General features: G+C 41.3%; 1 protein-coding gene across 2 annotated transcripts in view; it reads left to right on the top strand.

Annotated features, from left to right (window-relative positions):
• The window catches only part of Itgav (integrin subunit alpha V), a 78,957-nt gene that overhangs the window by 16,762 nt on the left and 46,962 nt on the right, over positions 1-15,233 (top strand). For both annotated transcript variants that reach the window (XM_027420065.2, XM_027420064.2), the window contains exons 3-4: positions 6,911-7,002; positions 11,105-11,219. In XM_027420065.2, the coding sequence (XP_027275866.1) occupies positions 6,911-7,002; positions 11,105-11,219 (207 nt within the window). The remainder of the gene's footprint in view (positions 1-6,910; positions 7,003-11,104; positions 11,220-15,233) is intronic.

The following is a 15,233-nucleotide window of genomic DNA, read 5'->3' as shown; positions in this document are numbered from 1 at the left end:
AAAAGTTTACCCTCTTATTTCTTTTTAATATTCAGCATTTCTCTTTTAAAAAGAGTGGTATAATCTTGTTCTTTAGGCATAAAAGATGTTCTTTCGGCATAATAAGAAGAGACAAAACACTCAGCTTCAGAGTAACAGGGTATCTTCATCATAAAATTTAGCATTATGTTAATTATGCTCCACTTCTCCAGCAAGCTGAATGCCAAATGTCTGGCAGTAGCTTGTGAAATACTTGGAAAGAGGAGACGAAGGAAATAAGTGTTACGTGCTTGCGAGGAGACTGTGACAATTATGCTTAAGCATTTCATCCTGGGGGTTTGGTGAGGTGCAAATAACAAATTTTGGAAGCTTGAAAAAAATGGGTGTTTAATTTTCAAGTTTCTAGTGATTTGTCTCATGATTATATTTATTTTATTCTTTTATATTTTCCTTCCTCTTCCTCTTCCTCTTCCTCTTCCTCTTCCTCTTCCTCTTCCTCTTCTTCTTCTTCTTCTTCTTCTTCTTCTTCTTCTTCTTCTTCTTCTTTTTGAGACAGGGTTTCTCTGTAACAGCTCTGCCTGCTCTGGAGCTCGCTCTATAAACCAGGCTGGCCTCAAACTCCCAGAGATCGGCCTGCCTCTGCCTCCCAAGTTCTGCGGTTAAAGGCTGTGCCACTATCCCCGGTCCTCCTCTGTAGTTTATTTGGGAAATAAAAGCCAGTGCATTTTGTAATTATGGACAGAAATCTTTGCAGTCTTGAGGTGACATGGTGTTTGAGGTAAAAAACAAAACCAAACAAACAAGAAGCATTTCTCCCAGTTCCAGAATCCCTGGTCTATGTTCTGTTTCCTTTTCAAGTGTCAGCTACTCAGTCCAGCAGTCTGGGCGTTCCAGCATAACGAAAACGGTGACTTCAGGGCTGTGACTCAAAATATTTACTTCCCTCATGTGTTCCAGAGTGGCTGCCAGCCCCGGCCAGGTCCTGAATGAGCTGCTTGTGGGTTTGTTTGGAGAGCAGCCTTTCCTTGCTTCCTCCCGCCCACTCTATTCACACTTCCTTTCACTGAAGCCACTGTCTGATGTGGAATCCAGTATTTTAGGACTTGGGCTCTGCAAAGAAAACTCTGATTAGTGAAGACAAACTTCCTCTGGAGCAAGCTTCTTGAATGGATGGCAATTTGAAGTTGTGACTGTTGAAACTGGAGGCAGTGAGATGTTGTGTGTGTGTATTTTTATGATTATTGACTTCACTTTGGGTGTTGATATAGACCGGTGCATTATATCAGCTTTGCTTAGTGCTACAACTGAAAAGTTTTTAGAGATGTATTTATTTTTATTTTATATGTGTGTGTTTTGTTCGCATATTATATGTGCAGTGTCTGTGGAGGTCAGGAGAGGACGCTGGATCCCAGGAACTGGAGATACTGGTGGTTGTGACCCACGGGTGCTAGGAATCACTGGGATCCTCTGGAAGAGCAGCCAGTGCTTTAAACCTCTGCATCATCTCTCCAGCTGCACAATTGAAAAATGTAATCACATGGTGCTTGAAGGCATGGCTGTTGATTCCAAACAATTCTCAGTTTCAGAGATTCCAAACAATTCTCCCAGGTTGTTTTTGAAATGAGTGCCCCTCCATGAAGCACCACTTCCCGTAAGGCAGTGGTTCTCAACTTGTACTCCACCCTCTTGACAAACCTCTATCTCCAGAAGTATTTCCATTACGGTTTATAACAGTAGCAGCAAAATTACAGTTGTTATGCAGCAACAAAAATGATTTGGAACTGTATTAAAAGGTCAAAGAACTAGGAAGGTTGAGAGCCACTACACTAAGGAAAGTAGGCCTTCTATTATTTTTATTCTTTTTTTTTAAAAAAAAAATATTTATTTATTTATTATACAGTGTTCTGCCCAGGCCAGAAGAGGGCACCAGGTCACATTACAGGTGGTTGTGAGTCACCATGTGGTTGCTGGGAATTGAACTCATTACCACTGGTAGAGCAGCCAGTGCTCTTAACTAATGAGCCATTCCTCCAGCCCCTGACCATGGCAACTCTTATAAAGGAAAACATTTAATTGAGGTGGCTACTTACAGTTTCAGAGGTTTAGTCCATAATCATGGCAGGGAGCATGGTATCGTGCAGGTAGACATGTTGTTGGCTGCATCTTGATCAGAAGGCAACAGGAAGTGGTCTGGCACACTGGGTGGTATCTTGAGCATATATGAGACCTCAAAGCCTGCCTCCACAGTGATACACTTCCTCCAACAAGACCACGTCTCCCATTAGCGTTACTCCTTTTGGGGGCCATTTTCTTTCAAATCACCACAGGGGTGATTTGCTATATAGGCTGAATAGGTGGGCTTCAAATTCATGATTTACCTGCCTCAGTGTCCCAAGTGCTGCAATTTTAGGCTCACATCACCATGCCTGTCTTAAATTAGTTTTTAAAATTTCTTCTTTCATCAAAAAACACCATATGTTTGATGCTTTTAAACAAACAAACCCCTGACTGATGATGATTTGTTCTAAGTGGTAAATAGTTTTTCATGTGGAAAAGAGCTATGGATTTTGTATTTGTTGGCAAGTATAAAACCAAATATATAAAATTTGCATGTAATTTCTGTGACCTTTTCTAGTTTTTATCAATGCCAGTATCTATAGAGACAGGTCCCTGAAAGTCAATATGGTAGGAAGTATTTTCTTTTTCTTTTTTCTTTCTTTCTTTTTTTTTTTTAAGCAATCAATATTTAGTTTTTCAAAATAGGGTTTCTTTGTATAGCCCTGGCTGGACTAGAACTTGCTCTGTAGATTAGGCTTGGCCTCGAACTCACAGAGATCCACCTGCCTCTGCATCTGGGATTAAAGGCCTATGTTACCACCGCCCGGCTGCAGTCTTATATTTAGAACGTCACAACAGGAACACACTTTTGGTGATGCACTGTGGCCATTCCATCAGGATCTTGTACATGACAGTGGGTGCCTCCCACCCTCACAGTGAGCCGCACAGAGGCATCTGCGTTGTAGGTACCAAACTGAAAAAACCCAAAAGCAAGCAAGCAAGCAAATGGAAGAAAACTGTAGAGGGAAAAGGCCATAGGAGGAAGGCTGCCCCTTGGGGTTCTAGGGAGCCTTCCTTTTCATTGTATGGTTCATTTGTAAAGAGGAAGTGAGTTCTGGGAAAAATAGAGTACTCTAGTACAGGGAAAAGACAATTCTTCACCAGGGGATCCAGTAGCTGGGCTCCAGCTTGGCTCTGATACTGACTTGGGATTGCAGGGACCATACCTCCTCCTCTTCTCGTGTCAGGGCCTCATGCTTGCTCTTCACCCCTGGGAGGTAGCTCCACACCTGCATAGCATTCTGGAGGATTTGGCCGCTCACACCCTGGAGCTCACAGCTTCCATCTCAAGGAAACAGGCTGCCGTGGCTTGGTCATCCTCAGTCAGCAGCAGATTGCCCACAAATATCCAGAAGAAGGGCTACAGACTGCCTGGATGTGGTCGAGTGTACTGTAGGACCCGTACCAGCGAAGGCAGTGGTTACGGAAATAGAGTTGAGGTTGCCTAGAGTCATACAGGAGATCAAAGGAGCCCTATCCCTACACATCTCTCCTCACGATGTTTGTGACAGCTTCCAAGTTCTTCAGTCTTCCTCACACAAAACCAGATCCACTTTCCCGAAAGCCCAAACCCTACCTTTTTCTCAGTGTCCCCACAAAGGATCAGCACTCCGCACCGCTTCTCTACTGCACTGGCACTGTCTTGTATCTCCAGAGGGCTTGCCCCATCCAGGTCATAGAAGACCTTTAGCGGGTGGCGTCACTTCTTCGGCCTTTGCAGCAACCTGCTTCTAGAGAAAGGTAGACACGAAAAGCAAACCCTGCAGGCCACAGCTTGGATTCACTCTGAGGTCCTAAGGGCCCACCAGGATATTGACACACTCAAAACAGTAGCATCTGCTACAGTCAGGTCTGTAGCAGATGAACAGGATGTCCCCCAGCAGCAGAACAGGATGTCCCCGAGCAGCAAGTGGAGCAGTAGCCCTTGCTCCCGTCCTATCGAAAAGGAAGAGGGTCTCCAGGAGCTTGTCTTTACATGAGACACATATTCCTCCCTCAGATAACGAGTGCTGCATATACAGCTGGTAATTTCCACAGCAGGCAGATGTCCCCGATGTCCTGTCGCTTCACAGCAACTTATTACTGAATTGTCTCTCTGCCTGGTGGGGGTGAGGCAGTGGACAGCAGCTCCGTGGAGTCTATCAGGACCACGTCCATGCTTTGCTCAGCCTTCAGGCTCAGGAAGTTCTGGCCACTGTTCTTCTAGGTAGGTGGTTCAGGGTCAGGGCTAGAGCTGCCTGGAATCTCCAGGTTCCAAGGCCTTGGAGCAAGAAGAAGGTCCTTCCAGGAACCCATTGAGGTTGTCTGCTGGAAGGATCTGTGTCCCAGGGATGGTAGGTGGCTGGGAGAATTAGTAAGGTATAGGAGGAGGTATTTTCTATTCCATTTTATCTGATTTCTATACTGTTTTCAAAGATTTATTTTTTAATTATAAGTATTTTGGGTTGTCTGTGAGTGAGTATGTGCTGTGTATATGCAGGTGACCTCAGAGGTCGTTGAATTCTCTGAGGCTGTGAGCCACTCTGCATGAGTGCTGGGAGCTGAACTTGGGTGCCTGAGCCATTTCTCCTGCTGTCTGTACTTTGTTTTCTAAAGAGAGAGTAGACCATAGTGTCTGTGCTTAGCTCTTACTACTTGACAGAACACAGTAGCAATCCGTAGGACTGGATACAAACAGAGCAAAGTACATTTGTTGAGAAAAATATTTAATATAGTTTTGGAAAGCAGAATAATTAAATAACATTTTACAAAGAGGAAACTTCTTCCAAACATCCAAGACTAAAATAGTTGAAGAAAAATGACTTAGCACAGACTGTTAAGTACGATCCCTGGGAGGCCACTTTCAGCATGGCGGAAAGGCTCTTGACAACTGTGTTCCTGGCTTTTTCTCTCTAATTGTACAGAATGACCCTTAATGCTCTTAGAAGTCTTCCATTTCCTTGCACAAAACTTTGTCTTGGTCTAGAACAGTGGTTCTCAACCTTCCTAATGCTGCGCCCTTTTAATACAGTTCTTCATATTGTAGTGACCCCTCCAACCATAAAATTATTTCATTGCTAATTCATAGCTGTAATCTTACTACTGTAATGAATTATAATGTAAATATCTGATATGCGACCCAAGGGGTTGTGACCCACAGGTTGAGAACTGCTGGTCTAGAAGGTATTCCTTTGTTGGTACTGTACAACTGTATCCATCGGTTCTCCTGATTCTATTGAATTAGACATGTGTTTCCATAAGAAATCATGCCTTAGGTCATGAATAAATGTTAGCTGGATTTTCAGGTAGCATCAGAATTTCAAGTGGCAGGAATGAAGTTTTCCAGGCAAATGAGCCTTGAATACAAAGGTCGTGTGTAGAAATGAGACTACCTAATTCTATGGACTGAAGGCAGGTGTAAGGGAAGACTTACATATCATAATAGACATATCTTCGGGCTTTAGTAGAAGTATATCCATTAGGATAATAATCTGCAGTGTGCCATGCTCTCAGAGGTTTTATCACCCTACTTTAGCCATGGACCTGTGTCCTAGACTCCAGCGATATGCTTTATTGAGATTCCTATGTAGTGGAAGAACTCATAGATGTGACTTGAGGGTAAATGAAGGTTTCATAAATAAGACTGAAATAGCCCTACATTGGAAACAGTAAGAGATAACAAGGGATTCATCAACCTATTACATGGCTGTGGAGTGGGGTATTGTACAATACTGAAGATGATACCATCACAGATTATTGTTTGGAGGGAAAAAGGTAAGTAGGTATTTTAGTAATAATTTTAGTGTATCATAGATATTTGACTTGAAATACCTTTTTATGAATGAAGATTTATACTTTACGTTCATGAAAGCATTCTTTAGGATAGAAGCCACCAATATTAGCAGAGGCTGTTACTTTGTGATGTTTAGACCTATCTTTACATACAGCTTTATTTGTGTGTGGTCTGTGTGTGTACATACATGTGAAGTCATGGGACACTTATCTTACTCTGTCTGTTACTACCCTTTGCCACTTAGAAGAATTTCATGTGATTTGATATTTATACATATCTTTATGCTATGACAGCATGCCTAGGAACATAACAGGTGGTCACAGTATTTGTTATAGTTATTTAGCAATGTAAATAATTTAACTGAAAAACCTGGTTTGCAATCACTTCTCCACATTAATCATATTAACCACAAACTGGAGACATTTACAAGTCATCGTACATTTTTCTTTTTTTTTTTAAGATTTAATTTCAAATTTATGTGTATGAGTGTTTTGCCTGTAGGTATGTATGTGCACCATGTGTGTGCAGGGTTCATGGACATTAGAAGAGGGTGTCCTGGGACTGGGGTTACAGATGGTTGTGGGCTGCTAAGTGGGTCCTAGAACTGAGCCCCAGTACTCTGCAAGAGCAGTAAGGGACTTTTAACCACTGAGCCATCTCTCCAGCCCCGCACATTTTTATGACTAGCTAACATTCCTAAGCTGTGTAAAAGACAAGAGATGACTGCGATGCAGTCAGTGTTTGACTAATCAAAGGCACACTATTCTGTTTTTAATTTGATATTTTGAGCTAGGGTCTCACTATGTAGCTCCAGATGTTCTAGAAGTCACTATTCAGACCAGATTGGCTTTGAACTCACAGATATCCACCGGCCTCCTGATTGCTGGGATTAAGGGCATACCTCCACCCCCTCAGGCACACAAGCACTCCACATGCACACACACATACACTATTCTAAACTAAATCCGGCTGGATAGAATATACTTTCTTGTACTACGAACAGTCTATTTGTTTCTGACCACTCACAACATTCTTTTGCAGGTAATCGAGATTATGCCAAAGATGACCCACTGGAGTTTAAGTCCCACCAGTGGTTTGGAGCCTCTGTGAGGTCAAAGCAGGATAAAATCTTGGTAAGTCTTTAGGAATTACCTCAGGTGAGTGGGGCCAGCCAGTTCATGTGCACACAGGAAGTTTTCTATGTCCAAGTTGGTCTGGGCAAGGGCACGGATTTAGTGAAATAACAGCTCTGGTCAAAGGCTGACAGTGTGTGCATGCTGTCGGTCTTCCTCCCCTGAGACGAGGCTCCTGCCTCTTCTACCCTCCTGCCTACACTGTACATTTCTTCCTGCTCCTTTGGTAGTCCCTACCAATTTATTTCTGTCCATCACATTTAGGAATAGAATGCCTTTGGCTAATCAAATGCTTTTGTCTTTCTTTCTTTCTTTCTTTCTTTCTTTCTTTCTTTCTTTCTTTCTTTCTTTCTTCCTTTCTTTCCTTCTTTCTTTTTGAGACAGGGTTTTTCTGTGTAGTCTTGACTGTCCTGGAACTCACTCTTGTAGACCAGGCTGACCTTGTACTCACAGAGATCCACCCTCCTGTCTCTGCCTCCTGAGTGCTGGGATCAAAGGCTTTCGAGACCACCACCCAGCTCATATTTCTTTTTAAACACCACCACCACCACCACCACCACCACCAACAACAACAACAAAAAAACCCCAAACAGAAAACCCCATAAACAAATGAAAACAAAAACCAACCAACCAATCAAAAACCACTTTCAAGCAACCCTCTAGTCTTCTGTTATGCTACAGCCCTATTCCTATGCCGAAGGAGTTGTTTAAAATGTCCTTTCAATATGAACCATCTCCATTCCTAATGTTATCCTCCCAGTAACCTGAGCCAGGCATGAAAAGGCAAAACAAGGTCACCCAGATTTCAAGATTATTAAAATGTTACTGCTACATCATATTTTGAAGAAATGTGTGTTGTCAAGCAATGGTGGTGTACCTCCTTGGTTCCAGCACTCAGTAGGCAGAGGCAGGCAGATCTCTGTGAGTTTGAGGTTAGCCTGGTCTAAGAGCAAGTTCCAGGACAGGCTCCAAAGCTTCACAAAGAAACTCTGTCTTGAAAAACCAAACTGAAAAACAAAACAAAACAAAACAAAACTAACCAAACAAACAAGCAAAAACAAGAAAGAAGTATATGTTGCCATGATTTTTTTATGCATAGATAATTAATTCTTATCTTTCTTGCCCTTCGACACCATTGAAAAAAGACAATCCTGTTCTCACACACACCTTTTTTTAAATTAAAACAATTTATTTTGTGGGTGTGGGTGTTTTGACTGCTTGCATGTTTCTTCACTACATGCCTTCAGTGCCAATAGTGGCCAGAAAAAGGTGTCAGGTCTCCTGTTACTGGAGCTGCAGACAGTTGTTAGCTGTCATGTGGGTGCTGGGGACTTAACCTGGGTCCTCTGGAAGAGTAGCCAGTGCTCCTAACTCTGAGCCATCTCTGAGTAATTTCTGCAGCTCTCTTCCCTCTTTGTAGCTACCCCAGTTCCCTTTGAGATATGATTGCACTCTTTAGCAGGGCTGTATCTGAACTCACAATCTTCCAGCCTTTACCTTCCAGGTTCTGAGATTACAAGAGCATGCCTCCATACTAGGCTTAGTCATTTTCATATCTTGGTTTATGAGACACTATGTTCATGTTTTATTCCCAGCTATCTTGCTCACTTTTTTGATGTCTTGCTAATGATTCTTCTTCAGTTCCTAAATGTTGGAGTGTCTTTGAGCTCCACTAAAGGCTCCATTGTTTTCTCTAGCTAAACCACTTATTTATATGTTCCATGTCTGTGAATACAAACTATACGTCATAATCTCTAAATTGATATCTCTAGCCATTAGCTGGTTCTAAATCTTTAAAGGCATATTTCTAAATTATCCATCTGCCCTTCTTAGTTTTCTGTCCAATAGACTATTCTGAATGAGTGTGGTCAAAGTGGGACTCTTGTTACCCTCTTTCAAAGAGCATGAACAAATAAGCAAAAGTAACTTATTTGTGGATGACTTCTCCGATGTGTTGAGAGGTGTGGCTTCTCACTCTATCAGTGATCTCTGTCAAAATATATCTATCTCCAAAACGCATCTATTGATAGTGCTCCATCTTTGTTATCTGCCCTGCAGTGAACCACCGCCATTGCTCCTTTAGGCCATGGCTCTTCTCATCTGTCAGCTCCCTCATGCTCCAACTACAATCTGTTCTGCCCAGCAAGACTTAAGGCGATCAGCATTTCACCCTCTTGATTAAAACACTAGACTGGCTTTCTATGTCTGAATTTGATCAAATGCATATAAGTACCACTACAATCAAGTTTGTTGTAATTAGGGTTTCTATGGCGGTGATAAAACACCATGACCATAAGCAACCTGAGGAGATTTATTTCAGTTCACATTGCACTTTATAGTCCATTATCCAAGGAAGTCAGGGTAAGCACTAGAGGCAGAAGCTGTGAAGGTTTGCTGCTTGCTGGCTTGCTCCTCATGGCTCTCTAGGCCTGCTTTCTTATAGTACCAAGATCACAGCCCAGGGATGGCCCCACCCACAGTGAACTGTGTCCTCCCATAGCAATCTTTAATCTAGAAAATGCTCCACATGGTAATTTGACAAGGATTTCTTTTTGCCTGTTGAGGTTCCCTCTTCCAAAATGACTCTAGCCTTTGTCAAGTTGACGTAAAAACTGGTCAGCACAAGGTTATAGGCTGTCTTTCTGCATTACCTCAATCTATCTATTTTTTTTATACTTTTTAAAAAATTTTAATTAGAAGAGTATTTTACATGTCAATCCCAGGTCCCTCTCCCTCCCCTCCTCCCCTCCTCCCCTGCTCCCCCCAAATAATGTCCTACCTATCCTATCATACCCTTTCTGTTCCCCAGGGAGGGTGAGACCTTCCGTAGGGGGTCTTCAAAGTCTGTCATATCCTTTGGGATAGGGCCAAACCCCTTGTGTCTAGGCTCAGGGAGTAACCTCAATCCATCTTAAATATGTCAATGACACATCTTTTGGTTTATTTCTTCCATATAAACCGAACCTAGTTTCTTCCATTTCAACCAGTGCCTAGTGTTTATGTCCCTCCTACCTGGAGAGTGTTTTGTCGATGTTCATTCAGCCATCCCCTTTCATTCCGTGTTCACTTTTAATTTCATTTTCTCAGAGAGCCCTCTTTAATTATTTCATTTTTACTTACCATTTTTTAGTGTGATGATAGGGTACTAGGGAAAATCTGTTAAAAAGTTGAAGTTTTAGTAGGACATTAAAGGATATGTCAAGCGTTAGTGCTCAGAGCTGAAGGCTAGGAGTGAGAAGGGGTATGTGAAGCAGAAAGATGTATGATGCAAAAGCAGGCTCAACATGCTGCTCATCCAATCTGGAGAGTCAGGGACGTACAGAGAAGTAATGGTTTTTGCTTTAGGCTCCACCAGAATGGAGATGAAATAGTCCAAGGCCGGGGTTCTCTTTAAAAGTTATTTAGAATTATGCTGAGCTTTTTCCAGCAAGTTAAACTGGCTTTTTTGGAAATTTTGCAGGCCATTAAAAATTCATATTTTACTATTTCCATGAGATATTGAAATTGGACCTTTGGGAAGTTTATTTGGAAAGTACAGGGTATTTTTTTGTTTATTACTCTTATAACTTGCTGTATAACTTAGGGGTATCTCCTACAAGCATGAGGATATGATGTAGTTCAGAAGCTGACTCAATCTGTGACCTTAAGTTCAGCACATAGCACCTAGAAATAATGCTGCTTGAAATAAATGGGGACTACAAGTATAGTCTTCGGAAAAATCTATTCCTGATCTTACCCAAGAGACTTAGAAGGGAAGCACAGAAAAATCTGAAAAAATACTTTTTTTTCCTGTATCTTTTCAAAACAGGATTCTCTGTGTAACAGTCTTGGCTGTACCGAACTCGCTCTGTAGACCAGGCTGCCCTCGCACTCACAAAGATCTGCCTGCCTCTGCCTCCCAAGTGCTAGGATTAGAGGTGAGCACCACCACTGCTCAGAGGAAAAAAAATACTTCTTTTAAAACCTTTATTCACTCTTGTGATAAAGCAGAGGGTTGGTTTGAATTTTTCAATGATTAGATAGTGCTCTTGTATTCTGAGTTAGCATAGATATATGGATTACAATAGGATTCTTGTATCACGGACTAAACCTTTGTTTTTAGGCTTGTGCTCCACTGTACCACTGGAGGACTGAGTTGAAGCAGGAGAGAGAGCCTGTTGGAACTTGTTTTCTTCAGGATGGAACAAAGACTGTTGAGTATGCGCCATGCAGGTCAAGTATGTATGAGAAGCTGTACCTCCTTTTAGCAAGAGACCCCAGGAGCCTGGTTTTTGTGTGGGATGTATGTGTGTGTGTGTGTGTGTGTGTGTGTGTGTGTGTGCTTGTGTGACAAAATATGTAGACATCGTGAGGTTGACAGAACAATATGAAAAAAAAATCTGCTCATACAAAGAAATTACAAATGTGAATTAATCATGTTTATTGTTTCTAAGAACTCAGTTTAGTCATCTATGGTTTGTGTTGGTTATTATCTGATTTTGGAAGTCTGTTATCTCTAGTCACAGTTGGTGAAAAGATGCCCATGGAAGCTTTTCTCAAGGAGAAATGGGCATCACAGCTAAAGATTCTGAGTCTCTAGATCAGGTCCGGAGTCTACATTTTTAACAAGTTCTATAAAGTAGTTTTGTTGGACCACAAAGCTTGAGAACCACAGTTGTAGATGAATAATGATATTAAAAGTACATTTGAGAAAAGATGTCTTTCTGAGCCAGTTTGCAAAGGGAGGTGGAGATAGTGTTTAAGTGTCTTAAGTCTAAAATTGCCAGCTTTACTTTCATTGGAATTTCAAGTAACAGTGGAAGCCTATGTGTCTGTTGGCTATCCCAGCAACCTCAGGCTCTTTCCTAATGTTATTTGTAATCCCAATGAGAGAAAATCCAGGCGATTCCAAGCAGCTGTCATTTCAGTGACACCTTTGTCTGCACATCTTTCTTCCACTGGAGATCCCAGAGACTTTGCAAGCCTACTTTTTGTTGGATTGGCCCTGACTTTACATCCTCTTTATACCAAAGACATAAAAATAGATTGTCCAAATGCAGTCTTGCCTGGTTTATAGAGCATATTCTGCAAGCTATTACATCTACACCTAAGATCATAGGTAGTACCAAATCCTATGTGCTACTAAATTTCTTTTTATTAATTATTTATTTAGGTAATTTCCAAAGTAGTAACTTCAGAAAATGATTGCTAAATAGTGAGTAACTGAAACAGTGAACAAAAAATTGTGCCAATAAAGGGAACTCCATGTAGTCTTTCCCCCTGGTTCCTTTTATTTTTATTTTTTTAAATGATGCTCAACCAAACAGTTGAGCAGACAGAACTAATTAGCAAAGTCATAACACATAAGACTCTTTCTGCTAGATTCATCCTTTCCATGTTAGGTAACATATACCATCAGGTCAAAGAAATGAAACAGTCTTCCAGTTTCTAAGTATTTGAATCTCCAGGGAGTTGCAACTTTTTAATTAAACAATTTTTAGTTAACCACTTGGTCATCCTACCTATTTTAAGTGTGAAGTAAACATCAAAAGAATGATGCCTGTGTAGAGAGCATGCCCTCCAGGGATGAAGACAGAGCTACATCCTCATTGCCTGGTGCCTTCTGTCTCACTACATTTGTGCTGGTGTTTAGGTCATGGTGCCGTCAGCTTTGGTAGTGTGTAGAAATGTAAGGAATACTTTTGTATTTTTAATGTCAATATTTTAAAGACACTCTAATTTTGAAAATACAACTCCATAGCTATGAGGAGGGGGCTAATTATTGTATGTCAGTAAAGCTGATGTAGAACACACATGCACATACATGCACATGCATGCTTATAGATAGCTCATGTACACACACACACACACACACACACACACACACACACACACACACACACCAATAATTTTGTTTTCATTTGAGAAATCCAGAAACTGAGACTCAAGACAGGTGAAGCATTTCCCCTCAACTTAATTCTCTGGTACTGAATAGCCAAACAAGCGTTTACACTCAGGTGTAAATTCATTTGTTTCTTTTTGGTGCCAGGTGTTGAGTTCAAGGTCTCATGTGCATCAAGCACTTTCACCCCTGAACTATGCCCCAGATGTCTAGGTCTGTCATATTTCAAAAGAACCCATCCTTGCATTACTAACTAGAGAATACGCTCTCCATTTCAACTGCCTCTGAAGAGCACTCTGCTTCTGATTATTTGCTCCAGACATAAAAATTTTGAAGTGATGAAGCATTTTTTAAGATACTTAACATTCTATTTTCTTGGTTTCTGATTACCTTAGTTTTAGAGGGAAGAGCTGTAAATGCCTGTACAGGGACTTAATCCCTGAACCCTCAGACTAAAAGTCTGATTGACGCTCTACTAATTGAGCTATCCAGGCCCTTTTGATACTTAACATTCTAAATCTAGTGATCTAACTGTGATTTGTAAACTCGCTTTAAAAACTACTGTTTTATGGAGCTAGGTGGTGGTGACACACACCTTTAATTCCAGCACTCAGGAGTCCAAGGCAGGTAGATCTTTGTGAGTTGGAGGCCAGCCTGGTCTACAGAGTGAGTTCCAGGACAGCCAAGGCTACACAGAGAAAACCAACTTGAAAATCAAATCAAAACAAAACAAGCAAGCAAAAAAAAAAAAAAAAAAAAAAAAAAAAAACCTTGTTTCATGGGAATATAGCCACACCCATTTGCTTATAACTGTCTAGGAAGATGAGTCATTGGGAGTTGACATGCTATATGGCCCCTCTGTTTCCTGAAATATTTAACTGTCTGGCTCTTATCAGAAAAAGTTTATGGTACTCTGCTCTAACTGAAACATCTCAAAGGAAAGCATCATAAAACATGTAAGCAGAGGAGATGTCTTTCTTGAGCAAACCAGGTTATAGTACATGTTGTTTGGTCAAACCTTGGAAATGTGAGACACCTGCAGGCTCCAATAAGAGTGGGCAACTTATCCAGAGGGGACACTCAGGAGGAGGGAGAACTTGAAACTCTGGGTCACAGCCTCAGATTCTACTGACAGTGAGCCTGTAGGTGATTCCCTTAACCTCGATGAGCCCTCGCTTCATCACTGGTAGAACACTGATCTCCGCTAAGCGTTTTTGTAGTATTTTGATATTTTGTGTTTTATTCATACTTTAGTAAACTGTATGGTTCAGACCAGGGTGACCCCAACTTTTTGAGGCTGCATGCTGACCTATTTGTATCTTTGTTTGTCTTGGCTGTGGTGGTTTAATGTATGTGTGTAATGGTGTTTATTTCTGTTTGGGTTTTTTTTGTTGTTTGTTTGTTTTTTTTGGTTTGGTGGCTGATTGTGTTTCTAACCTGTGTATACAGCCTGGATAAAGAGCTTCACTGCTTCTTTCTTTACTTCCTTATTGCTCGTGGTTACTTCTGCCTTTCAATGACACCATCTATGACCCTAGTTGGCCTTAAGCAGTAGCCAGATGTTCATCTGTTGAAAAACTGCCCGAGTCACATGGTGTGAACACTTATGTTCCCACTGAGTCCTTTGTCCCTGATCTCTAATTTTGATGACCATATTTGGATATAACATTTTCTCAGTTAAGGTTTCTAGATTTTCTTCTACTTTTTTCTTATCCAGATAATGATGGTCTGGCTACTGAGAGAAGTAACACAGCCCAGTAGTATTCAGGGACAAAGTTGTCATTAGCTGATTGATAATTATCAAATTACTTAATTTCCCCCAAGCCTCCCCTCTATATGCATGAGGACTAATAATCACATCTCTCCAGAGACTGTTGGAAAACTCGAAAAGAAAATGTGATGTGAATAGCTTCCAGTAAGTGCCTAATGCACACTAGTTGACCATACTATCCCATTCACCAGTAACCGTACTATCTCCAGGCTTGACAGGAGGGAGAAGTGTTGGTCGTCTGTGGAGATAAACACTGAGCCCTTCACTGAACTAAGTTGTATCCAGCACAAAAATTTAAACTGTCAGACACACCCAGCTTAGTATGTGCTGGCTAAGGAAATTTTAAGGAAGTTGTGTATTTCAGCGGGATGTCCCAGGAAACCAAACAAAGCAGATAGTTTCATAGTAGGAATAGAAAAGGCATGTCTTATGTCTTCATAGATAACTTAAGATTGTTCCCCAGATGCAGCTTGAATGAAGGAAATGCACGGCTGACTTGAGGTTGAAGCTCAATTCCTTGGTATGATTCACCAGACACTGGAAACCCCACTCCACATTTTCCCAGTCCCTCTTGGTTAG

The sequence above is a fragment of the Cricetulus griseus genome, chromosome 6, assembly GCF_003668045.3.
Source record: "Cricetulus griseus strain 17A/GY chromosome 6, alternate assembly CriGri-PICRH-1.0, whole genome shotgun sequence".
Lineage (NCBI taxonomy): Eukaryota > Metazoa > Chordata > Mammalia > Rodentia > Cricetidae > Cricetulus > Cricetulus griseus.
This window is presented reverse-complemented; position numbering and strand designations above follow the sequence as displayed.